The 26135-nt window shown below is 36.8% G+C and overlaps 1 protein-coding gene across 1 annotated transcript in view; it reads left to right on the top strand.

Moving 5' to 3' along the window:
• The window catches only part of PRKG2 (protein kinase cGMP-dependent 2), a 107828-nt gene that overhangs the window by 14588 nt on the left and 67105 nt on the right, over positions 1–26135 (top strand). Inside the window, exons 3-5 of the mRNA XM_089675511.1 lie at positions 1642–1755; positions 7051–7156; positions 11102–11165. Of these exons, the coding sequence (XP_089531637.1) occupies positions 1642–1755; positions 7051–7156; positions 11102–11165 (284 nt within the window). The remainder of the gene's footprint in view (positions 1–1641; positions 1756–7050; positions 7157–11101; positions 11166–26135) is intronic.

Here is a 26135-nt window from a genome sequence, read left to right as displayed (position 1 = left end):
TTTATATTTTATATCTTTTTACATATTTTTTATATTGTTTTATATTATTTTTGTAAAGGGGGAGCCCTTCTGTCAGGGGCCCAGGGCAGTTGCCCCTTTTGCCCCCTCCGGCACAGGGCATGGGGCAGGTTTCTTTATTTTGGCTGTGGTTTCTTTGCAAAGAAAATGAACTGTAATACTTTGAACACCTTTTGTTTTAATGCAGCTAGAATGTACTTAGCTGATTTAAGCTGAGAGTTAAAATCAGCAGCAGAAGAGGGAGAAGTGTTCCGAAGTAGGCATGACTACAGCTAGAAACTATGTAGGGAGCTCTTGTCATTTTATATCCTTTTAATTGTTTTAGTAATAGATGTTGAGGGAATTAAGCAATGTAAAACTGATATTGAGAATTCAGTCTTTAACTGGGATATAATTATTGATCACACTTGGTTTCAGTCTACGTAACTATCTAATTGACCAAACAATACATTAAACAAACAAAATATTCTTTTGGTCAGTTACTGTAACAGTGGCAAAGGGTAAGACTCTCTGTCAAGTTTCATAGCTGTGTGAAGATTAATAGGATCACCAGATATTTAAAAGAAATACAAAATAATTACAAAATTCCACTAAGCAGTGTATGTAATATGCTGTATTTTATTTAAATAATGCTAGTATTTTTTTGCATTTGCAGTTTGTCTATAGACATAATTTAAAGGGTAACTTCATTGGAAATAAAATATAGAACATGAAAAAATTATATAGTATATACAATTGCTACACAATCCATATTGTTTTATTTTATTATTATTAAAAATTACATTTCCTTCTCAATCTTTAGAGCTGTAACTTTCTGTATAATCTAAAGCAACATGGTAACCTAGGGGTGTCCTGTACAGAATGCCCCCAGAAAAGTCATTTACTGTGTATGTGATTGGCTTGCTGATTTTCTCAGAAGTCTACACTAAGATACAATTCAAATTTTGGGCATCCTCTAGAATTACACTTGTGCATTCTCTGTCAATTAAGTTTTGGTGAGACAGTCTACAAGGAATAATTACTTCTAAAGGGATACAGTCACTGCAACTTTCCTCATCAGAATATTAACAGTACTTCAGCTGATTATAATGAACTAGTCCCTCCCAATTAGAATAAGTATCTAAAGAACATAGTGGAACAAACAGCTTTTTCTGCAGAGAAGAAAAAGGTATTTTTTTAAAATCCCTGAAATGTACATTGATCACCCAAAGATTTTTTTTTATCAACGAAAGTTGAGTTACTCTTTATGTGATCCTTTTATCAATTAACACACTCATTCACTAAAATTCAATCTCACTGTTACTGCTAAAAGAGCTATTCAGCACAACCTAGATTGGGAAATACTTTACTTTATACTAGTTCCCCTAAAATGCCAATGCTAGTTATTCTCTAATTATTAAAAATAAATAAATAAATGTATACTAATTTAAAAAGATAGTGGATGCTTGGAATAAACTTACAGCAGAGTTAGTGAGCCAGTCAGCAGTAAATGGCTTGAAACATGCTTGGGACAAACATAGTTCTATACTCAGACAAAAAAAGTTAATGAAAACAAAATTTTTTCTGCTGTCATTTTTTTTATGTTTCTGTATACAAAAAGTCTAATCACTATATATTTTACAGAGGGTAAAACAGAAGTTTTCCAGCAAAATAAACTACTAACCTCCATCCCTGTATGGACAACCTTCGGAGAACTGGCAATACTCTACAACTGCACAAGAACAGCTTCAGTCAAAGGTAGCAATTTAGAACTACTTTTAAACTGTAAGGATATATAACAGCATACCTTGACATCATAATTTGAATGATGATTCGCAGCTCTTGGTTTATTTCAAGTCACGTTATTTTATTTCTTACTAAATTATTTTAATTTTACTCTAGTACAGGAGTCTCCAAACTTTTCAAACAAAGGGCCAGTTTACTGCTCTTCAAACTTTAGGAGCGCCGGATTGTGATCAATGGGGATAGAGAATGCTCCAGGCCCAGCATCAGTGAAAATAAACATGGGGTACTATTCCTTCCATTAATACCGTTATTACCCATCATTGGTATTTATGAGAGGAATAATGCCCCATCATTGGTATCAGTGTAAGAAATAGTGTCCCTTTGTTGGTGTCAGTGGGAGGAATAGTACTTCACATCATTGGGAGGAAGAGTGCCCCAAGGGCCAGATAAAGGCTAGCAAAGGCCACATCCAGCCCTTGGGCACAGTTTGGAGACCCCTGATCTAGTATGTTGTACAAATAATACCTAAGCACTGCAATTTATATAATGTATAGTGAGTTCAACGTGAATACTGTATGCATGCTGATGCGTTCTTAAAGCATGCCTATAGAGTACCAAAGGGCGTTCCATACAATTTAAGTCTCATAATGAATATGACATACTACATTAGAGGAGATCTATGGGAATGTACCTTGGTTTATCTATATAGAACTGTCTTTACTGCTTATATAAGCCAACTAACTTTCTTTGATGAGAATTGCAAAATAATATTATTCATTAAGAGTATAATACATTAGGCGCAGTGTGATATACAGTATGTATAGTTACTTAAATATACTGTATACCTGTACATGTGATTGTTAGCCCTAGCATGTTTTTAGTTATTTTTAGAAGATTACAAGATTGGTTCAGTTATGCTCAACTTAGCTAGTAGCTTCCCATGCCTCTTCCCCTCCCCTACTCCCCCAGTGTTATAGACACCTGTCCTATCTAACAAGATAGTGAGACAAGGCCAAAAAGCTGCATTGCAATATACTTTTAGGTCAAACTGTAGGTAAACAGTTAAATTACTGTCTATTCGTTCCTGAGACTTACACTACTCTGCCATACAGTAGGTCCAGCTTGGAGACCAGATTTTTTCTACTGAACTTAAGTAATACTACCAGGTCTTGTGCCTGTCCTCAGCCTCTGACTAGACAATGAATAAGTAGCAGCAGATTGAAGTTTCCATGTCTGTTATCTCTGATGCCATATCAAATTCAAACTTATATTTGTTGCTTTTAAAAATACACTTAATGTATTGTAACTTTAAGGACTCTTCCCCCGCTCCCTGTTAAGAATTGGCACCTTTGTGGAGTTTAGGGGAAGTGTGTACCCGATTTTGGCAGCCACCCGCTCCCACTTCTGCTCAGACCACCTAGGTGATCAGAAGCGAATGCTCTCCTCCCTCCCACAGTCTTCTGGGACATGTCACAAGTTCCAGAAGACTGCTGAATCATTTACAAAGTGCAGCACTACTCGCCCACACAGTGGGCTCCCAGCTATGAAGCCACAAGCTGTCACAGCCGAGTGATCACACTCAAGATGCTGGTACCAACTGGTGAACCCAACTGTGGTGAGCTAACTGCTGGATTGAGGGACAGGTGAGTGTCTGTTTTTCAAAAGTCAGCAGCTATAGTTTTTGTAGCAGCTGACTTATGTTTTTTTAACAGGAGACTGGAGCTCCTCTTTAATGACCCTTTAAAGAACACGTGCCTGTATAAATTGGTGTTTTTTATGCCTTTGTGCAAGCTTTACACATTTAAAATTTTTTTCCAAGGAGGATTCAAACTGGGTATGCTATCTGTAGTGTAGAAATTTGCTTGTCTGACTCTTACCCAGTCCACAATACCAGAGCCACTAGTGGGTGCTGAGATATAAGTATTGGAATGTTGAATTGTGAAGGTGGGTCTGTAGAAGTCAACACCTAAAAAGTGTATACAGAATGCTGTTTCCAGAGGATTGTCCTCATCTTTCTAACAAGTGATGCTGCAAAAATTGATTATATAAAATTAATAATTTTTTGAAATGATAACAGTATTGTGCAAAATTGAATAATTACTTTTTACTGCAGTTATCATTTTAATTATATACCACAAAGAAATCTTTAAAATCTCACACTAAAGTGGACTTTTTGTATTGTTTATGTATATTTTCTTTATTTGCTAAAATGAGGAATAATCCTTTTATTTTTGGGACATGTAATGGAATTAGACGTGAATACCTTTAGTTTTAGGAAGGCTGTACTGTTACAGAGTTTTGATTCTTTTAGTCCCTTTTCACCATAACCTATATGGTTATCCTGTATCATTGGGTCGCAAACCCTAGTCCACGAACCCATATTTTCCATACACTGCATTAATGATGGCCAAAGGAACTGGAAGAGCTATGTGCAGTTTGGAATAAATGACCTTGTAATATTAAGCTATACCTATATATATATGCCAGTGTTTGTGGATGTGCATGTGACTAGTGGAGTGTAATGCAATAGTAATGGTTTGAAAAAGACATGAATAACTTCTGTTTTAAGAAGGTGCATTGATTAAAGTAAGGACTTTTTGGTTGCTTTAGTCCTTTCCAACCACAATCTCTGTGGCTATATTGTCTTTATTTGTAATAAATGTAATTTTATTGTTGTTTTTCCATAATCTATGCCCAACGAACTGTTAATGTAAACCTATGGGTTGAAGCCCTTCACTTAACAATAACACTGCATATACATTTGATAGTTAACCTGTTTAAAAATGTTAATGAAATATTTACAGATATCAAAGTTAAAAAATGGCCATCATGAGAAAGGTTTTTCAAGACAAATTGTAGCACCACTGATCCAGAAGAAGGCAAACAAACTGTCAAAAGTAACAGATGCCAATTGTGTCTAATAATTGGGGGGGGGGGGGGGGGTTAAAGTATATGGACTAAAATTTTACCTTGATGACCTTTAATAGTAAAAAACTATGGAAACCATTGCTTGTAAGGAAGTCACTGAGTCCATCTTTAAATGCAGTTAATGACTGGTTATCACATTAAAGACCAGCTTACTATACTGGGAGTAAAACTGTCTTTGGCACACATCAGCGATAACTCTATGCACAGTCTTTAGCAGAATCTATTGTTATTACAGAATTCGGATACATCTGAATCTCCAAATAACGGAAAATTTGTCTGAATTTTGAACTGCACATGTCTAATAACCACAGTTTTCTTTTTGGGACAAAGTTTTAACATACTTGAATAACAACTAGCTATTGTATGCAACCCTGTCAGGATACAGTGGATCATGTTAACCCTCTAACTGCCACTTTTGTTGGACAACGTGGCTTATTTGGGCGTTTTCATGCACGCAAACCACACTAATTGCTTGGTCACTGTTGTGTTTCAGGAGCAGGGGCGGACTGACAACTCATGGGGCCCCCGGGCAATAGGGGATCATGGGGCCCCTGTGTCCTTGCCCAAACTCAAAAAAGCCTATGAAAAAGGTACCAGGGGCATCTCATGGGGCCCCCTACTGACCCCGGGACCTCGGGCAATGCCCGAGTTTGCAAATGGTCAGTCCGCCCCTGGATGATGTAGACTTTTTATAGATTGTTATACTGATCTTTGCAACAATAATTGTGTATACAAGTGGACTGTTTAACCTTTTGTAAAACTTCAAGAAAAATTGAACACACCAAAAATAACCTGTGCAGGAGACATACCCCTTGCACACTGTTCCAATTACTAGCACTCATGCTATACACAAAAAATTGATATTTTCTTACAAATCAAAATCTTTTCATACTCTACTTTAAAATGAAGGTGTGCCCAGACTAGCATACTAAAGTATATACATATTTGAACAAAAACAAACTCCTGTTCACATCGGTATCTATAAGCATTGTGGAGAAAATCTGCTTCAAAGTTCTCAGCAAAGGCACTAAAATCTCAGCTTTCTATGGAAAGCCTATCTCAACGGCCTGAATCCCTCTAATGTAAGTTCATAGCCAGTGTTCGAAACTGTTGCAAAACAACTGGAACTCAGCTTTAAAGGCTTTTTTGTGATCTTTGAGGTTTTTTGAGGACAAATAACCTCATAGAACAAGCAGCTAGAGAGATTAGTGATGTCTGGTTTTAAAGCTCTTTTACAGGTGCACTTAACATTCATAGCTGTGTGCGTTTTAGGTGATCTCTCTATTATCTCAAATAGATAACAAGGTGCAACAATGGAATATCTCCTTAAATCAGTAAAGTATGTAATCAAACCAAACTAGCAGAAAACTCACAAGGATAGTAATAGTGTCTACATATGCACATATGCTTTTGTTTTTGTCCCTTATATTGTATAACTCCATAAAGTGCAGTCAGTGGCATTAGTTACTGGCTCAGTTCATTATCAAACTTGGATGTGGATATGGAGTTACTTGTATCACCAACTGTACTTTTGGAGCTTTGGGTTTATGTTGATGACAGCAGTCTGATATCAGTTTGAGATGCTTTTGACTTTTCAGACCACTCAGAATTGACAGGTGCATTTGACCACTGGTGTTTTTGTTCCTTTCAAGTGGGTTTTGCACTCATATTAACTTGCATGGGAATGCAAAACCCTCCTGATGAACCGAACCGAAGTGCGTTGATACAGACCCTTGTTCTAGAACTCCACAAGTGTAGTCAGGTGGTCAAAAGGAGGTCAGCTGCAGGTAAGATGTACAAGTTAGTGAATTATGGATGATCTCAGAAGAATTTCAATCAGATGTCAAACTGATGCCACCGACACAATCCCAAAAGTCATTGACACAGGTCCTAAAAGGGACAGAAACAAGGAAAATAGCTATTTCATGCTTTTTATTGAAGTTCCTTGCCTGGTTTACTGTTTTATGTTTTATGGGGAACCTGGGATTTGCCTAAAAGGTGTAACCCTAGCAGAAGGTAGTTACTGGTGGTGGTGTATGATCCATATTATATCTTTCTTTCTGTAAATAATAAGATAAAAACAGAATTGGGATTCACTGCAAAAAAGAATTTATATAATGTTTTGCCGACTCACCCAATAAAAAATAGAGGGTTGTGTCCTCAGAACAGATACAATGATTACAAAAAAACGGCATGTGAGTAAAGGATCCACAGGAAAGAAGGTCCAACAAAGAACAGGCCTGAGGCTTAAAAACAGTAATGTTTATTGACAAATAGTATACCACATATCAAAAATACAGATAACCATCCACCCTGCAATCTTTCTTTCTGTCCCATACATGGTGGATTTTAACACAAATGGTAATCTTTTCATTACAGCTATAAGCAATGTTAGGACATGGGCTCTTGACAGAGAAGCATTTCAAAATATTATGAGAAGGACGGCACAAACCAGGCATGAAGAGTACCGGAACTTTCTTAAAAGGTAAATGTTTGGGTAGAATGTCAATATGAATGCTATATGAAACATTGCTTGACCTAAGTATAAGTCTTGTTTCTCAGCATAAAGTGTGTGTAAACTCTTCTAGAACTTCAAGATAATGTATAGTGCAGGGGTAGGTGACTCTCGGCATTTCAGCTGAGGTGAAACTACAAATCCATCATGCCATTGCCTCTTAGATTCATGCCTGTGACTGTCAGAGTATTGCAACGTCTTGAATTCTCCTTGTGTTAAATGTTTCCTTGCAAGATAAAGATGATATATTAACTACTTTCCAACCATGTAACAGATATATGTGGTGGCAGGAAAGGTGGGCTTTAAAATAGAACTATAAGCAAACATTTATTTTCATTTTGGATAGAGTAAGGAAGGGTCATAAATCCTGTCAGATTTTTTTTTTCACCATCTGTGTCCCATTGCTAAGATTTCCCTTTACTTCCTGTCCGACAACCGAACAGGAAGTGAGAGGACATCCCTGCAAATTAAGGGAATTCCTTGGGGCCCCCCAGGTCACCAGAACTAGTGTCCAAGTTGAAAGATTTCCCCTATATTACTTAAGAATAACAAATCTAAAACACGAGTTTATTAGCCAATGTGTGGGCCGTTTCTAAACGGCAACGTGCTTCGGCACTGCTCCCGTCCGGCCGTTTATGTACATGGACCAGACGAGAGCAGTGCCGAAGAAGTATGCCGTTTATAAACGGCCCCCACCTTCACTGCCTGTGTGCGCTCCCTCCGGACACAGTGGAACACCGATCGCTGGCCAATCAGTGATCACATGAATAGTAGTAAGCAAGATGTCACTTCCTGACATCATTGCTTACTACTTTTGAAATCTGTGAATGATCACAGAGGTCACATGGTACAAGGCTATTCACTACAGCCTTGTACCATGTGACAAGCTGTGACCAATCACAGTTCTCACAGTATTTCTCAATGGCTGCAAGTATTGTTTTTACAGCCTTTATGGGTGTTAAAGCAATCAGTGTAAAAAAAGAAAAAAAATCTAAATCACCCCCCAGAAGTAGTACAGTGTCACTATGGTGACACTGTACTGCTAGGGTGACAGTATGTTAAAAAAACATAAATAATAATATAAAAAAAGAAATAAAAATGGAAAAAAACATTTTGAAAAATTATAATTTTTGGTTATAAACTAATTTGGGTTTTTTTTTTTACTAAAAAGATAGCTGAATACAGTTTGGCCAAGATTTATGAAGAAAGATTGATTATTTGCAAAATTTTATAAGAAAAAAACTTTTTTTTCAAAATATTTGGACTTTTTCATTTATATAGCAAAAAAAATCCCAGTGGTGAAAATACCACCAAAATAAAGTTTTATCTGTCTTAAAATAATGCTAAAAAATGCATATGGGTACAGTGTTGCATGACCGCGCAATTGTCATTCAAAGTGTGATAACACTGAAAGCTGAAAATTGGCCTGGACTGGAAGGGGGTGAAAATGTCCGGACTTGAAGTGGTTAACTAACATAGTTAACACAATTTGGGAACTCTCCCTTAAAAGTTGTATTCCTTTTATCAACTCTGGGAAAGGGAAACAATGCCACACTTCGCATGAAATTGCAGAGGTGATTTGCAAATATTATTCCAATCTGTATAATCTTTCAATTCCCTTGATGCCTGATAATCCGTGCCGCAAGCAACGTGTTTGGTAATTGTCCCACTTTGTTCTGGTAAATATGCAGTTTAAATTGTTTTTGGTATAGTGCAAAACTCCTTTTGATCCTGTCAGAAATCTTGTCAGCTGATAACTGACTCGGTGTTCTGCCTGTGCTGCTCTTATCAGTTGGCATTTCCTAGTTTCCTTTGTGGACTACATAACACCTCCCACCTATTTTATGGAAAAGAGAAAAGGAGATTGTATTCAGTCCTAGGGTGACAACACTACTTCTACATAGATACAGTACGCTGAGTGTACGTTGTCACACAAGGAAAGGACAGACTTGTGTCACTGGCAAGATCTCCAGGTGAAAATAAAGGAAAAAAAACTTAAAAAAAAAGAAACTAAAATAATTGTTGAAGCTTTTCTTTATTTTTTATTTTCAGCTCAGCAGAACAATATTTAGTTTTCACACAGCAGAGACTTACGCAGTGTTTCTTTGGTTAAAAGGGTGCTTAAAATGGACCTTCACTCAAACTCTGAACTTTTAATCCTAGCAATGTGGGACACTTTTAACCCCAACAATCTTCCGACCCTGTGCCATCTGATTTTTTTGGTTTTATTTACTTTTTAACAAAAAATGTATGCACTCCACCCTGCCCCAAACTCCATTCTCACCTAGCTTCAATGTAGTGACCTAAGAGGGAAGGCCAAGCAGTGTGTCATTAGGGGGGTGAGGTGTGAACCAGAAGGAGACATCCTGATGACATCATAAAGAAAGATGACCTTGCAGGACTTGGCCAGGCTTCACAGTGAGGAGAATACCCTGAAACGATGCCCAGATTTGAATCCCTTTATACCTATTCCGCTGTAAAAAGTTTTGATTTCTCTATTCTCCACCAGGACAAATAAAAAAGGTGAATTCCCAAAGTGGAGTCACAGTCAGCAATAAAAACCTTGCAGGGGTTTAACTCCTCACCACTCCAAAAAAATGTCAGCATAAGATATACTTCATACTGTAGTGAGAGATATATACTCACCATCCGCTTTATTAGGAACTCCTTTTCAATTGATTGGTAACACAAATTGCTACTCAGCCAATCTCATGGCAGCAACTCAATGCATTTAGGCATCTAGACATGATGAAGACGACTTGCTGAAGTTCAAAATGAGCATCAGAAAGGGGAAGAAAGGGGAATGCAAGTGACTTTGAACATGGCATGTTGGTGCCATATGGGCTGGTCTGAGCATTCAAAAACTGCTGATCTGCTGGGATTTTCACGCACAACCACCTCTAGGGTTTACAGAGAATGGACTGAAAAAGAGAAAATATCCAGTAAGTGGCAGCTGTGTGGACGTAAATGCCTTGTTGATGTAAGAAGAGAATGGGCAGACTGGTTGCTGCAACATTCAGATGGTATGGTCAGAATTTGGTGTAAACAACATGAAAGCATGGATCCATCCTGCCTTGTATCAATGGTTCAGGCTGGTAGTGGTGGTGTAATAGTGTGGGGAATATTTTCTTGGCACTAGCAAGGTGTACCTAATAAAGTGGCCAGTGAGTGTATAAGCAGCTCCATTATTAAAAGAGTATAGACTTATGTTTATTACTCCAATTATACTTACCTAGGTGGACTTTGGCTGTACTTCTCCTTTAAGCTTTTTCTAAAAATGCTACTTTCTTGGCTGGCTTCTATACTCTGGAATTACATACCCAGAACAAGCCTGCAGCAAATGGAGAAATGTTGTGGAAAAGCCATATTTCTTCTAAATTTATTCCAAGTTAGTGACTTAGAAAGTTTTTAAGCCAAGGCATTGGCTTTATTAAAAGGTAGCTAGCATGTTCAAAAAGAGAAGCCAGCAAACACAACCAACATATTTCTGTCACCACGGGTTTCTTTCAAGTGTTTGGAAGTAGTCACTCTTCCATGAGTCATTCACAACATAATTGAGTTTGACAATTTACAAAATAGCTCTTATGTTTTGGGTTCACAACATTCTCAGTTTTGTCTTGATGACCTTTCTTTTACATTTCACAACTAACTTGAATTTAATGCGGGTTTTAAGATATGTTCAAGTCCTCTTATAAATAGTAAATGTATACAATTAGATTATGCAAATTTCTTAGTTTGAATTATATCTGCATTAAATATGAAATGAATTTTTTTTTTAAATTTAGATAAAAAAAAAAGACAAGATTTATTAGGCTAAGGGTATCTTTGCCTGTACATTTGTAAGTCGTATGAGTGTAATTCTGTGGATGTGTACAACAGTCATTAAAATTAAACATTTTTTCTCTACTTTAAAAGTGTATTTTTATTTAAGAAGCTTCCAGAAGACAAGTTGATGAAGATAGCGGACTGTTTAGAACTGGTAAGTGTTTCTGTGGTTTTTATAACATGTTAACGGACCTGTTGTTAACCACTTGCCCTCTGGAATCCCCCCCCCCCCTAATGACCAGGCCATTTTTTGCTATTCGGCCGTACACTATTTCAACTGGTAAATGAGTGGTCATGCAATGCTATATCCAATTGAAATTTAAGTCCTTTTTTTCACACAAATAGAGCTTTCTTTTGGTGGTATTTGATCACCAATGGGTTTTTTTATTTTTTGTAATATAAATGAAAAAAGACTGAATATTTTGAAAAAACTATAATTTTTTCGTTTGGTTATAAAAAATATATAGTAAACTCAAAGTTAGTCATATTTAGGCCAAAATGTATTCTGCTACATGTCTTTGGTAAAAAAAAAATCCCAATACATGTGTATTAATTGATTTGTGTGAAAGGTATAGCATCTACAAAGTATGGTATACAGTATATATTGGAATTTACGCAACGTTTACTTTCTGACTGCCTATCACATTTCTTGAGGTGCTAAAATGCCAGAGCAGTACAACCCCACACCCCCTAAATGACCCTTTTTTGGAAAGTAGACACCCCAAGAAATTTGCTGAGAGGCATGTTGAGTCTATGGAACATTTTATTTTTTGCTAATTTTTTTTTTTCACACAAAGTTGTCAGTTAAATGATATATTGCTCACACAAGCCATGGATATATGTGGAATAACACCCCAAAATATTTTCTGCTACTTCTCCTGAGTATGGGGATATCACATGTAAGAGACTTATTGGCAGCCTAGCCACATACACGCCCCCAAAATCCAATGACCACCTCCAAGCTTTCAAAGGGCATACCTTCCTCATATCACTTCCACACTACCTATCACAGTCTTGGAGACCATAAAATGCCAGGATAGTACAAACTTTGGAAAGTAGACACCTCAAGGAATTTGATAACTGACAAGGTGAGTATTTTTCAGATATCATTTTTGTCACAGGGCTTTGAAAAAGAATAAAAGAAAAGAAAAAAATACATTTTTGTTTTGTTTCTTCATTTTCAAAAAACATTAGAAGCACTTTTCTAACCACTTGAAGACCAAGCCTTTTCTGAAGCTTTTTGTTTACCTGAAAAACATTTTTTTTCCTAGAAAATTACTTTGAACCCCAAACATTAGATATAAATATGGGTACGTCACTGGTCCTGTAGCTGCAGCCAGTTCGCAGTACATTATAGGTAGGTGGCCCAGGTAGGGTTGCCACCTCATCCCTTTAAAACCGAACACATATTAATTACACAGGTTCTGAGGCTAATTTAATGCACATAAGGCACTAAGTGAGGTTAATGATCACCTTAATCAGCCACAGAACCTGTGTAATAATATGTGTTCAGTTTTAAAGGGATGAGGTGGCAACCCTAACCTCAGGAAAAAGGTATAAGATAATATTTTGAGTGTTACAACCTCAGGAAACTCAGTAAAATCCTACATCTTTGTATGAGTAGTGAGGCATATTACCTCCAACATCACCAAATACAATGTTTACTACATGAGTTACCTATCGTCAGGCCAAACATTGTCATGTGACAGTTGTGGGGGTGGGCCTATGCAAATTCCAATGTCAACAGTTACATGAAACCTACTAATCAATATTTATACCTAGGGGAGCTTCCATCTCTCAGAGGAAGTACCTTCATCCCTTACACATAACCATATAAGAAAAGAACTATCAAGGAACTTATTGCGTACTGTCAAGTCTACCCAACAGAAACATCACAAAATCTAAATGTTTATTAATAAACACGTCTTTTATTATATCTCTGTTGTGTAGTTTTAACAGTACCCATAAAGTTCCATGGTAGTTCTTTTAGTATACCATTTGCATAGGAACTTGGGGAGAGGTCTTCAATAGCACTCTATCAACTCTGAATGTAATTTAACAATGAAGATGTAGTCTGGCACTTTGTGATTATTGATTATACAGCTACACTTTAATTTCAATTTGATCACACTTCCTCGTCTTTATATTACTTATGTTTACCACAGACAGTATTATATGCTTTTATAATTCCCCTTAATCCAGTTGAATGCTATGATTATTGTGCATACGTGGAAATGTGTTTGATATAAAATGTATACGTGAGACTCCTTAGATCATTTGTAGAAAGGATCAGATGTAGCGGAAAATGTCTTCATCCAAGCTATCAGATTGAATCATGTCTAGTTAGGGCTGGCATTGCCAACCCTGTTGCATGGATAAGTTTTTTCATGCATCAAGTATTTTAGTTCACAACGTGATTGTACTGAAGCATGATCTTCACAGAGTCAATACCGACAAGTTTGCTATTCGTGGATCTCGTATTTCAACAAAATATCAGGTGAAGATCTGGGATCTGTATATAAGAAGTAAGTTAGCATAGGCAAAGTACATATTAACTTAACCCCTTTCTGCTGACCATACGCACATACACGGCCTCACGGAAGTGGGTCTTTATCCATGGGGCTGCATATACAGTATGCATATCTCTCTTTGTGCTGGGAGCATGCCACACAGTGAGTTCCCAACACAGAGACTGGGCTGTCACCGAGAGCACTGGATCTCGTACTAATGATCGGGACCTGGGACACCTAGTTCTGGGTCACTTGATCGCTGTGATAGCCTCTGATTGGCTGAGTGTAAAAAAAAGATAGCTACATCAAGGTTTGATCTAGTTCAGTGCCAGGATTAAGGTAAGGGTCAAAGGTTGCCAAGGTTGGGGTAAAAGGTTGAAAGTCAAAGCTCAGGGTAAAAGGTCACAGCCAGTATATTTTGGGTAGAATTTGTTTTTAAATACATTTTTAGATTAGTATTAGTGTCAGTCGGTATCAGTATGTTTTAGGTAGGATAATAAAATAAAATGCGCACCTTTGTTTCTGGGCTCTACACTAGATTAGTATCAGTGTCAGTCAGTGCCAGTATGTTTTAGGTAGGATAAAAAAATAAAATAAAATATGCATCTTTGTTTCTGGGCCCTACACTAGATTAGTATCAGTGTCAGCCAGTGTTAGTATGTTTTAGGTAGGATAAAAAAATAAAATAAAATGTGCATCTTTGTTTCTGGGCCCTACACTAGATTAGTATCAGTCTCAGTCAGTGTCAGTGTGTTTTAGGTAGGACAAAAAAATAAAATAAAATGCACATCTTTGTTTCTGGTGTAACAACTAACATATACATCATTTATTTTCGGTTGTTCTTTGGTGGTAAATTATGGTAGTAGCAAGAAATGCACAGCTAAAATTAAAAAAAAATATTTGTTTTTTACTATTTTGGGCCCGTTTTCCTTTGATAATAAAAAAAAAGATTTGGAGATGTCCATTATCATTTACCACCAAAAGAAAGCTCAATTTGTCCTGAAAAAAAGTTATAATCCACCCGGATACACAAAGTAGTCACAATGATATGTATAGTTTTTCTAACCCATGTCAAAGTTGCAAAATTGTGTTTAGGACCAGGTATTAGCTTTTGTTTTACTCTCAGTCACTAAGGGGTAATATGGTATACATTTTTAGCATGTATATAGTGCAACTTGGTGGATGTTAATGTTTATAACATGCTATATTTTTGTGAAGTCATGCATGTTAAGCATGCCCCTTGAAAGAACTGTCATACACAAAAGTAAGCATGCATCATGCAATTTTTTGCATTTTTAACAAATACACCGTGGAGTAAAGCTATTCTTTTTGTATATTTGGTGAACAAAACCCACGTAAAATGTACATAAATGCACTGACATGCATTGCAAAACATGCAGTAATATGCAACATGTAAAACACATATAAACCATTCGCTGCCAGGTCCATGCAAACCTGACAACAGGGGGTTTTACACACAATCTGATGGCTGCAGCCACTGGGATTGTGTGTAAAAAAGACAAGCAGACTCCTGCCTGTCAGGTGAAAGCATTCAGATGGCTATAGGGGGCTTTTGAAGCATCGGCTATAGAAAATAAGCTGAAGTTTGTTGCCATTTCAAGGGTACACACACATTTAAAGTTTGTTATTTTGGGTATCTGTTTACTCAGTGCAACTTTTGTCTTCTATATTTTATAAAAAATTTGGGTAATTTATTGTGTTTGTTTGCCCTAAAATTCACTTTAATATTTTCTTTACTGAAATTTTACATTTCCTAGACATTTGCGGTAATATCACCTGACATACAAAATTGTAACCACCAAGTATTTTATTCTCTAGGGTGTCAGCTTTCAGAAAATATATGACAGGGAATTGTATGTAATCTTCAGGCCTAAAATAATTCTTTAAACATGTGTGCACTTGATTTTAGACTCAAATATTGTTTACATTGGACTGGGAGGAGGACCATCTAAGCCATTGTCATGCACTTTAAAGATTAATTTCTCTAAAATGCTTGTGGCTACAGAGGTGTTTTGAGATGCTTTTGTTTAGAATATGTAACTACGTTTTTGTGCATAGTCTGGGCACACATTCACCTAAAGTACAGGAATATAGTAATCAATCTCATTTTAAGTTTTTGAGAGTGATCATTTATATATAAATATGTTTCTTGGTGTTGAATCTTTAACTGCTGCACTAAAACTAACCACACCAATTTCCCAATAAACATGCTATAATGCATTACGCTATTTCAGTAGATTAGTAGTAAGTCTAAAAGTTATTAACAGCAGTACAGGGATGATCTGTGTGAAACAAGTAGGCTAATTTACTAAAGAAATTGAGGATTTTCACACAATAAATTGTGTAAATATTCAGTCAAATTTTTTATTCATTTGCAGAAAAAAATCCCAATTGTATATTAATTGATTTTGTGAAAGTTGTAGCATCTACAATGTATTGTATATCTATCTACCTATCTATCTATCTATCTATCTATCTATCTATCTATCTATCTATCTATCTATCCAGCATACAGTGGATATAAAAAGTCCACACACCCCTGTTAAAATGTCAGGTTTCTGTGATGTAAAAAAATGAGACAAAGATAAATAATTTCAGAACTTTTTCCACCCTTAATGTAACCTATAAACTGTACAACTCAATTGAAAAATAAATTGAAATCTTTTAGGGGGGGAAGTAAACCTAAAAAACTAAAATAATGTGGTTGCACTAACTGGGGATGTAGCTGTGTTCATAATTAAGCAATCACATTCAAAATCATGTTAAAGGTGTGTCAGTACACACCTGCCATCATTTAAAGTGCCTCTGATTAACCCCAAATAAAGTTCAGCTGCTCCAGTAGGTCTTTCCTGACATTTTCTTAGTCGCATCCTACAGCAAAAGCCATGGTCCGCAGTGAGCTTCCAAAGCATCAGAGGGATCTCATTGTTAAAAGGTATCAGTCAGGAGAAGGGTACAAAAGAATTTCCAAGGCATTAGATATACCATGGAACACAGTGAAGACAGTCATCATCAAGTGGAGAAAATATGGCGCAACAGTGACATTACGAAGAATTGGACGATCCTCCAAAATTGATGAAAGACGAGAAGAAAACTGGTCTGGGAGGCAGCCAAGAGGCTGACAGCAACATTAAAGGAGCTGCAGGAATATCTGGCAAGTACTGGCTGTGTGGTACATGTGACAACAATCTCCCGTATTCTTCATATGTCTGGGCTATGGGGTAGAGTGGCAAGATGGAAGACTTTTCTTACAAAGAAAAACATCCAAGCCTGGCTAAATTTTGCAAAAACACACCTGATGTTTCCCAAAAGCATGTGGGAAAATGTGTTATGGTCTGATGAAACCAAGGTTGAACTTTTTGGCCATAATTCCATAAGATGTGTTTGGCGCAAAAACAACACTGCACATCACACCATACCCACAGTGAAGCATGGTGGTGGCAGCATAATGCTTTGGGGCTGCTTTTCTTCAGCTGGAACTGGGGCAGATCCAAGGTAGAGGGAATTATGAACAGTTCCAAATACCAATCAATATTGGCATAAGACCTTCAGACTTCTGCTAGACAGCTGAACATGAAGAGGAACATCATCTTTCAGCATGACAATAACCCAAAGTATACATCCAAATCAACAAAGGAATGACTTCACCAGAAGAAGACTAAAGTTTTGGAATGGCCCAGCCAGAGCCCAGACCTGAATCCGATCAAAAATCTGTGGGGTGATCTGAAGAGAGCTGTGCACAGGAGATGCCCTCGCAATCTAACAGATTTGGAGTGTTTTTGTAAGGAAGAGTGGGCAAATATTGCCAAGTCAAGATGTGCCATGCTGAAAGACTCATACCCAAAAAGACTGAGTGCTGTAATAAAATCAAAAGGTGCTTCAACAAGGTGTTAGTTTAAGGGTGTGCACACTTATGCAACCGTTTTATTTTAGTTTTTTGTTTTTACTTCCTTCCACCTAAAAGATTTCAGTTTGTTATTCAACTGAGTTGTGCAGTTTATAGGTTACATTAAAGGTGGAAATTGTTCTGAAATGATTTATCTTTGTCAAATTTTTTTACATCACAGAAACCTGACATTTTAATATGGGCATGTAGACTTTTTATATCCACTGTGTATATACTGTATATATATATATATATATATATTTGAAAATCGATTAATTCTGATATACTGACGGCCTATCCAATTTCTCAAGATCCTAAAATGCCAGGATAGTAAAAATTCTCCCCAAATAACCCTTTTTTGAAAGTAGACCATCTGTGTATTTAGTAAGAGGCATGGTGAGTTTTTTGAAGTTGTAATTATTAAGAAATTGAATAAAATTAGTTTTTTTTTCTTCACAGTTTTATTTTTTTTGCATACTGTCACCAGTGCAATACAGGGTCATCATATGACTGGCATGGCAGTGATCAGGGATATACGTTCATCAGAGTAGTTCAGTGTCACCATAGCAATGCTGTACTACTCTGAAGGGGTGATCAGAGATTTTTTTTTTATTACCGCTTTTCTGTTACAATGAAGATCATTGTAACAGCAAAGTTCTCAACTGTTATTTATTTATTTATTTCAGGTACTTATATAGCGCCGTCAATTTACACAGCGCTTTATATATATTATACATTCACTTCAGTCCCTAACCCTCAAGGGGTTTACAATCTAAGGTCCCTAGCTTACATTCATACATACATATATTAGGGACAATTTAGACAGGATCCAATTCACATACCAGCATGTCTTTAGAGTGTGGGAGGAAACCGGAGTACCTGGAGGAAACCGACGCAGGCAGAGGGAGAACATGCAAATTCCAGACAGGAGGTGCTGTGGCTGGGATTCGAACCAACGACCCTAGTACTGCCAAGCGGAAGTGCTAACCGTTTAGCCACTGTGCTGCCCACCAATGGGTTAGCACTCATGACAGCTGTGATCACTAGTGATCTGTGATTGGCAACAGCTAATCGCATGGTACAGGGTGCTGTGATTGGCCCAGGTACCATGTGGGTTAATCAAAGCCTAGGAAACACACAAATTCATTCACAACAGCTTTGTTGACATTGTGATCATGTGATCGCATCACCGTGACCCGAGAACCAGGACCCACAATTTGGACACAGCTGTTGTGGGGGGTGGGGGCCACAGTGCCTCTGAACCGAAGCAGGCACAATGATGTACATGATTTTGCCTGCAGGCTGCCCAGCCGAAGTATATGCACTGTGACTAGTCGGCAAGTGGTTAATTGAACAAGCTGAAGTTAGAAGCTGATTGGATACCATGCAAAGCTGCACCACATTTTGCACTCTCCAGTTTTATCAAATCAACCCCTGTTCAGGCACTGAATTTACATTAAAGCTTCCTCTAGGCAAAGAAAATCTCAATGCAGAAGGTAGATGCTGACCCATGGATGATGTCTAAACAAACATAGGGTTGTCCTTCTGGGGAAAGAGGCATTGCAAGCAACAGTACTGTAATCTCTATAGGAGGTAATAAATACATATACATTTTACACTTTGTATTACTAAGCATGCAAACATGAAAAATATATCTGTGGCTAAGTCCCCTTTAAATGATTTTATTCCTTCAGTGTAGCAGTATAGGTGATCTTTTTTTAAGAAAAACCTGTAATTTCAGGGTTTAGCTACTGTGCTACTTGCAAGTGAAATCTGTAGCACCAGAAAACATGTGCAATGGCATGCCCAGTGGATCTCCATGAATACCACTGAGTATGTAAGTTTCGACTTTAGTATGTACAATATTGGGCCAAGGGAGGTGAGGATTTTCCTGTGTTACTGTAGGAAAACATCAGAAGTGAAAGGGGATTTCTATTTGAACTAGGAATCATAAATAAGTCCTACAGTCTACCAGATCAAAGCACATGCATGCCTTGAAAAAGTGAAGCTAAGTTTATTTGTTCATATCGAAAATCTGGTCCTGGGTGAGAACTTTCTCTGGCTTTTTGAACATTAGAAAAGGGGAAATCTTCTCACCGGGAGAGAGCAGAAAATGTGTTCTGTGTTCCTCTAACATGTTAGAAGGTGACACATTTGCTAAACAATTTTGCCAAAGCACAAGAGAGCTCATTAAAAAGACTTCTCTATGTGCAGGAGACACACCGAAGAGAAGGCCCACTGAGTTTATTTTCCTGGGCAGAAACATAATATGGACGTTGGCCACTTCAAATACATGCAGTGGAGTTCCACGCTCTATTTCTGAAAGATTTCACAGAAAGAAACTATTTCAGAGGTGTTGACTTTATGTCAGACCTGTGTTCATCATATCATTGCACGAAAAAGAAAAGCAACCTTCTATTGAAATGCAGTCAAAGAGCACTTTGCACTTAAGTGTAAATTACACCACCAATGTATCAATGAGTATTTCATAGAAATTCCCCAGAGGAATTTATTAATTCCATGCCACGATGATACAGTGTTTGCTCTCTCATTTCCCAGGGTTTTGATGATGAAATCATTCTGAACAGGTCTTCTTGGATCTGTTCCCTCCAGAGGGCTGGCCATGTAACGTAACACTGACACAGATGTTACAAATTAATAATTCAGCGTAATTTCACCAAAGAGCACAGTCATTTTTCTTTAAAAGAACAAAATGTGTTTCTAATAGAGTATGTAGAGAGCAGACGTAATAACCACAAGAGGATTCCATTCTGATCCCAGATATTAAATCTAGAGCTATGAGGATTAATGGGAGTACACTTTGCCTGCTACCTCTTCACCTTTCACTATTTTCAATGGGAGGCTTAGAGATTGTTTAGGTTGTTTGTTGGTCTTTAGACTTGATAGACTTTAAAGAAAGACATTCAAATCCAAGCCAATAAAGACAGTCAAAGTAATAAACCTAAATAGGGTTCTCAAAAGAATTATTAATCGTAGTGTTAAGCTAATGCTGCAAAGTCTGCACCTTTTAAAGTTTGAATGCTTGCATATCTGGATCAAATACTGGTTTTCAGGATCCTTTGTGAATCCCTACCTACTATATACCGTGAAGATGGGCAAATATTTGTGCAGATTGAGAAAGTGTTGGAGGTAGGTCTGTTGGCTCCAGTTTCTTTTGCTGAAAGCAGATTCTCCTTGGAGGCCTTTTAACCGTTTCAATACCGTGCAATTTTACACCTTCCTGCCCAGGCCATTTTTCAGGTTTCAGCGCTCTCACACTTTGAATGACAATTGCGCGGTCATACAACATTGTACCCAAACTAAAATTTTATAATTTTCTTCACACAACTAGAGCTTTCTTTTGGTGGTATTTAATCACCGCTGGGGTTTTTATTTTTTGCTAAATTAACAAAAAAAGACCAAAAATTTTGAAAAAAAAACACATTTTTCTTTGTTTCTGTTATAAAAGTTTACAAATAAATAATTGTTCTTCATAAATTTAGGCCGAGATGTATTCTGCTACATGTCTTTGGTGAAAATAACCCAAATTAGGATGTATTATTTAGTTTGTAGGAAAGTTATAGAGTTCACAAACTATGGTATAGATCTGAAAATTGATCAATCCTGAAGTACTGACAGCCAATCTAATTTCTTGAGGTCCAAGAATGTCAGAACAGTACAGATATCCCACAAATGACCCCTTTTTGCAGAGTAGACAGTCCGACGTACTTCATAAGAGGCATGGCGAGTTTTTTGAAGTTGTATTTTTTTGTCATAATTTTTCGGAAAATGAAAAAATGAAAAAAATTATTTTCACTATTTTTTTTTTTACATACTGTCACCAGTGCAGTACAGCGTCATCATATAACTGGCATGGCGGTGAACAGGGACACTGAGTGGTGACAGTATGAAAAAAAAATATTTTTTTTTTTTTTTTTTAATTTTTTTATTATATTTAATTTTTTATTACATATTTTTTTATTTTTTTAAGATTTTTTTTCATATTTTACTATGACCAAAGTAGTACAATGATTTTTTTTTTTTTTACACAATTTGCTTATAGCAAAGAATTACTTTGCTATAAACAAGCATTTACCTGAATGAAATCGATTCATTCAGCTTTTTTTTTTTTTTTTTTTGTGCTTAGCTGTGATTTGGTCACAGCTAATCACATGACATGTGCATGTGATTAGCTGTGACCATTCACAGCTAGGCACTAGTATACAATGGATGGCATCATGAATGAAGCCATCCATTGTATACAACTGTCATGTGACCTGCTGTGATTGGTCACAGCAGGTCACATGGTACCAGCAACGGGAGCCGGTACTCGGATCTGTCATCGGCCGTGTCCGAGGTGCACGGCCGGTGACAGATCGCACTGCTGCGCCGCTCTGCATTACCGCAAACTGCGCATGTGCGGGAGAACGCCAAATGGCGTGCACCCGGAGTGAAGAGACACATCTGAAGCCGCCAAACGGCCATTGGCCAGGCGGCTAATGGTTAAAAACCATAATATACAGCAAGTTATTATTATTATTATACAGGATTTATAGAACGCCAGCACTTTACAAAATGAAGATAGACATTACAGTTACAATACAATTTGCTACAAGAGGAAACAGAGGGCCCTGCTCGTTAGAACTTACAATCTAAGAGGTTGTTTGAACTATGGCTGGCAGGCTTAAAGCAGTATTAAACCCAACACCAAAAATGTAATATATTGCAGCTTCTCAATCATTAGATGTGGTGGCTGTATTAGTTTTTTTTTTTAGGCTTTGTTCCCTATGTTTTATTTATTTATTTTTATTTATTTCAGGTACTTATAGAGCGCCGTCAATTTTCATAGCGCTTTACATATATATATATAGTACATTCACAGCAGTTCCTAACCCTCAAGGGGTGTACAATCTAAGGTCCCTAACTCACATTCATACATACACATACTAGGGCCAATTTAGACAGGATCCAATTAACCTACCAGCATGCTTTCACTTGGTGACCTGGCTAGTAACATACCTACTGTATTAGAGTGCCTCCACTCTGGATGAAGGAGCACATAGGCACCTTTGGACTGCAATATTTTTAATCTGGGAGGAGGGGAGTGTTAGATGGTCTAGCAGACATAAATACACTAACAAATTGAAGCCAAACTCCAGCTCACACTTTATAAACAGTTACAGCAAACAACTTTGTTCCTTTTAGGATAAAAGTTTTACATAAATTAATAAAAGTTGATCATTGTAAGCTCATCTATCAGTGGTAAATGGTTTGTCTCTTCGCTTTAACTGCTGCAACTGCAGGAGAGCTTGTTCTTCAGAAAAACCACAGACTTAGTGGCCAGAGCGCCAGTAGAAAATAAAAGAAAAAAAAAGCCTAAAAAAGAAAAACAATGCAGCCATCATATCTAAGAATTGTTAAACTGCAGTATAATAGATGTTTGCTTTTGAGTTTAATACTTTAAGCTCAGTATAGGCCATTTTTTTTTTGTTCAGCCAGATTCCTCTATCCACACAAGCAAAGTGGATGGAGAAATCCTCCCCACCAGGACATTCTATTCTGGCAGCTGGACTCTCCACTGTCAGAAAACACTGATCAGTGACTGCTAATCCAACAATCGATTTCTGTTCAACAATGAGGACCACACACAAATCCCTGCGGAACCTCAATTCATCTATGCCTAGCTTTAGAAGCGCCAATAAGGATGATTTTAGTTAAGCCACTTCCTCCCCCCTTTCTTCCCCAGATAGAATAGATAAGACACAGAGCAGCCATAATGTCAGTGAGCTGGAACCTGTTGGAGGAAAAACTGCCAAACTGCATAGGGACTGATAAGAGCAGTTAGAAAACTTTTTGTTTCAAGGTAGTGTTTTTGTGGGGGGTTTTTTTCATTTTACTTTATGTTGAAGGAGACTTTTTTTGGAACGTTCAAAGCAGAACATTTACTTTTTACTGATCATCTGTTCTTGGAACTGCACTTTGTTTTAAGCGCCGCCACTTAAAAGAGATATAAAAAGTAAGTGCAAGAATAGTGTGCACTTAAGCCACCTCACATTATAGTAGTCAAATTAAAGTAGTCCTAAAGCCTAAATATATTTTACCTTAATACATTCATTGCATTAAGGTAAAAATTGTTTGGGCATCAGTTTTGGGCCCTCACCCCCCTTTTACTTACCTGAGTCCTCAATTGAGTCCTCATTGCACAGAGCAGGGAAGTATAGAGATGTTTGTTATTTTTTTTCCTTTACAATCACTTTAACTTCTATCCCCTTTATAATGCTGTGATTGAACACAGTGGATCACAGGTGAACGGTACAGGACCAACAGGATTGAACCATATGAACGCTGTGACCAATCACAGCATCACAGAATTAGAATCCCTGTCAGGTTTTTATTGCTATCTGTAACTCTTCACTTCTTGCTGACAACCTTTACTAAGCAGAAAATGAGGGTAACTCTCCAAAAGCAACAACAACAACAAAAAAATTGGAAGGGTTGGACATCTGTCAGATTTTTGTTTCTGTAAGAAGAGTTGAAATTGAAGCGCCACACCACTGCTAAGAGGTCCAGGTACAACTTTATTTCATTACAGGTCAGGGGTATAATTCAAAGAGTAGCCAACATGTTTTGATGGACTAAGTGTCCCCTTCATCAGGGCTAAAAGAACATAGAAAGATTTTCATATCAATCTGACATCAATACAATGTTTGAATGGAGCCATCAACCAAAAAACACCAGATACAACTTTGTTCCATTAAAGGTCAGGGGTATAATTCGAGAAGTAGCCAACGCATTTTGGGGGGCTATGTGTCCCCTTCATCAGGACTAGAAAGAACATATGATTTTCATATCAATCTGACATCAATGTAATGTCTCCTCCATGGGGTCATAATTAAAACCAAACAGTCAATCATAATGAGAGTATAAAAATATCTACATAAAAATGAGAACATGAGTGCTGAACAAAAATGAGAATATGGGTGCTGAAAGACAATTACTAAAATGATACATAATGGGTGATATGCGAACCTAATAAAAAAGGGGGAAAAAATTGGCTAAAAACTCTCAAAACTGGCCTGTGTATAAATTGAACCATAAAAATATACAATCTGATTGTACAATCTTAAAAGCTAATTGTAAAAAAAAAAAAAAAAATCTATTGCATCAAAGTCGCATTAAAATACACTCTCCACTCTGTATGTTGTATTTATTTTTTTCTGCATTGGTACATGTCTATGGCAGCGCCCAGCTTTGTATGCCTTTTTTTATTTACTATAGGTTTTCTATTAGCCCTAAAAATGGCTACAATTTAATAACAAGATTTGCCCTCCCATTTCCCATAGACTTAAATAAGATTTGCCTTTCACTTAAATTCAAGTTCTAACAAGATTCAACAAACCCTTGATGAATTAAACCTTGGCAGATTTGCCCATCATTAAGAACAATAATAATAATAACATATAGCCATCAGTACAAAGCAATGAACATATTATCATTTTACTCGCATATGGTCAGTAAGCTATTGCCCTAATAACACGTGGCCAGTAAGCTATTGTCAAAATTCTAGCAAGTTTGCTATTCCATATTAGTACGGGTTTTGAAGTAATATTTACCTCTTTAGGACTAGCCACTATACATAAGTGCAACCAAGCCCCTCTGCACACCTGCATATGCACTGTCCTGTTGTAATGCTGTGATTGAACACAGTGGATAACAGGCAAATGGTACAAAACCAATAGAATTGAACCATATAAACGCTGTGACCAATCACAGCATCACAGAATTAGAATCCCTGTCAGGTTTTTATTGCTATCTGGAGCTCCTCACTTCTTGCTGACTACCTTTACTAAGCAGAAAATGAGGGTAACTCTTCAAAAGCAACAACAACAACAACCAAAAAAAAAATTGGAAGGGTTGGACATCTGTCAGATTTTTGTTTTATGTAAGAAGAGTTGAAATTGAAGCGCCACACCACTGCTAAGAGGTCCAGATAGATCTTTATTCCATTAAAGGCCAGAGGTATAATTCGAGAAGTATCCAACGCATTTTGGGGGTCTATGTGTCCCCTTCAACAGGGCTAGAAAGAACATAAGATTTTCATATCAATCCGACATCAATACAATGTCCCCTCCATGGGATCATAATTAAACCCAAACTGGTAATCATAATGAGAGTATCAAAATATTTACCTAAAAATGAGAACATGAGTGCTGAATAAAAATGAGAATATGAGTGCGAAAAAAAAAATCATCATTACTATTATTAAAATGATACATAATGGATGATATGCTAACCTAATAAAAAAAGAGAAAAAAAATTCAATTCAATAAATTAATGATAAATAATAATAAAAAAAAGTATAATATAAAAGTATAATAATGATATTAACAATAATAATAGTACTACCGATAATGATAGTCATAATTACTATATACATTCTTGGCATTAAATTGATCTAAAAGGAATAGATGTATGAAAACATGAGTAAAATGATGTGTATAAATTGAACCATACATTGTACGTTCTGAATGCACAATCGTAAAAAAGCTAATGAAAATGAGATTAGTGCTAAATACTGCTAAGAATGTTGATACTTATAATAAAATAATACATTCTGGTTGAAAAAATGTTTTGGACCTAGTAAAACATATAGAAATTACAAAATACATCCAAAGAGCTGATAGGAACCATATATTGTATGATCTGA

The sequence above is a fragment of the Staurois parvus genome, unplaced genomic scaffold (genome assembly GCF_062004578.1).
Source record: "Staurois parvus isolate SC_StPar_1 unplaced genomic scaffold, SC_StPar_1.0 ptg000013l, whole genome shotgun sequence".
Taxonomy (NCBI): Eukaryota; Metazoa; Chordata; class Amphibia; order Anura; family Ranidae; genus Staurois; species Staurois parvus.
Note: the sequence above shows the minus strand (reverse complement) of the source record. Positions and strands in the feature narration are given on the sequence as shown.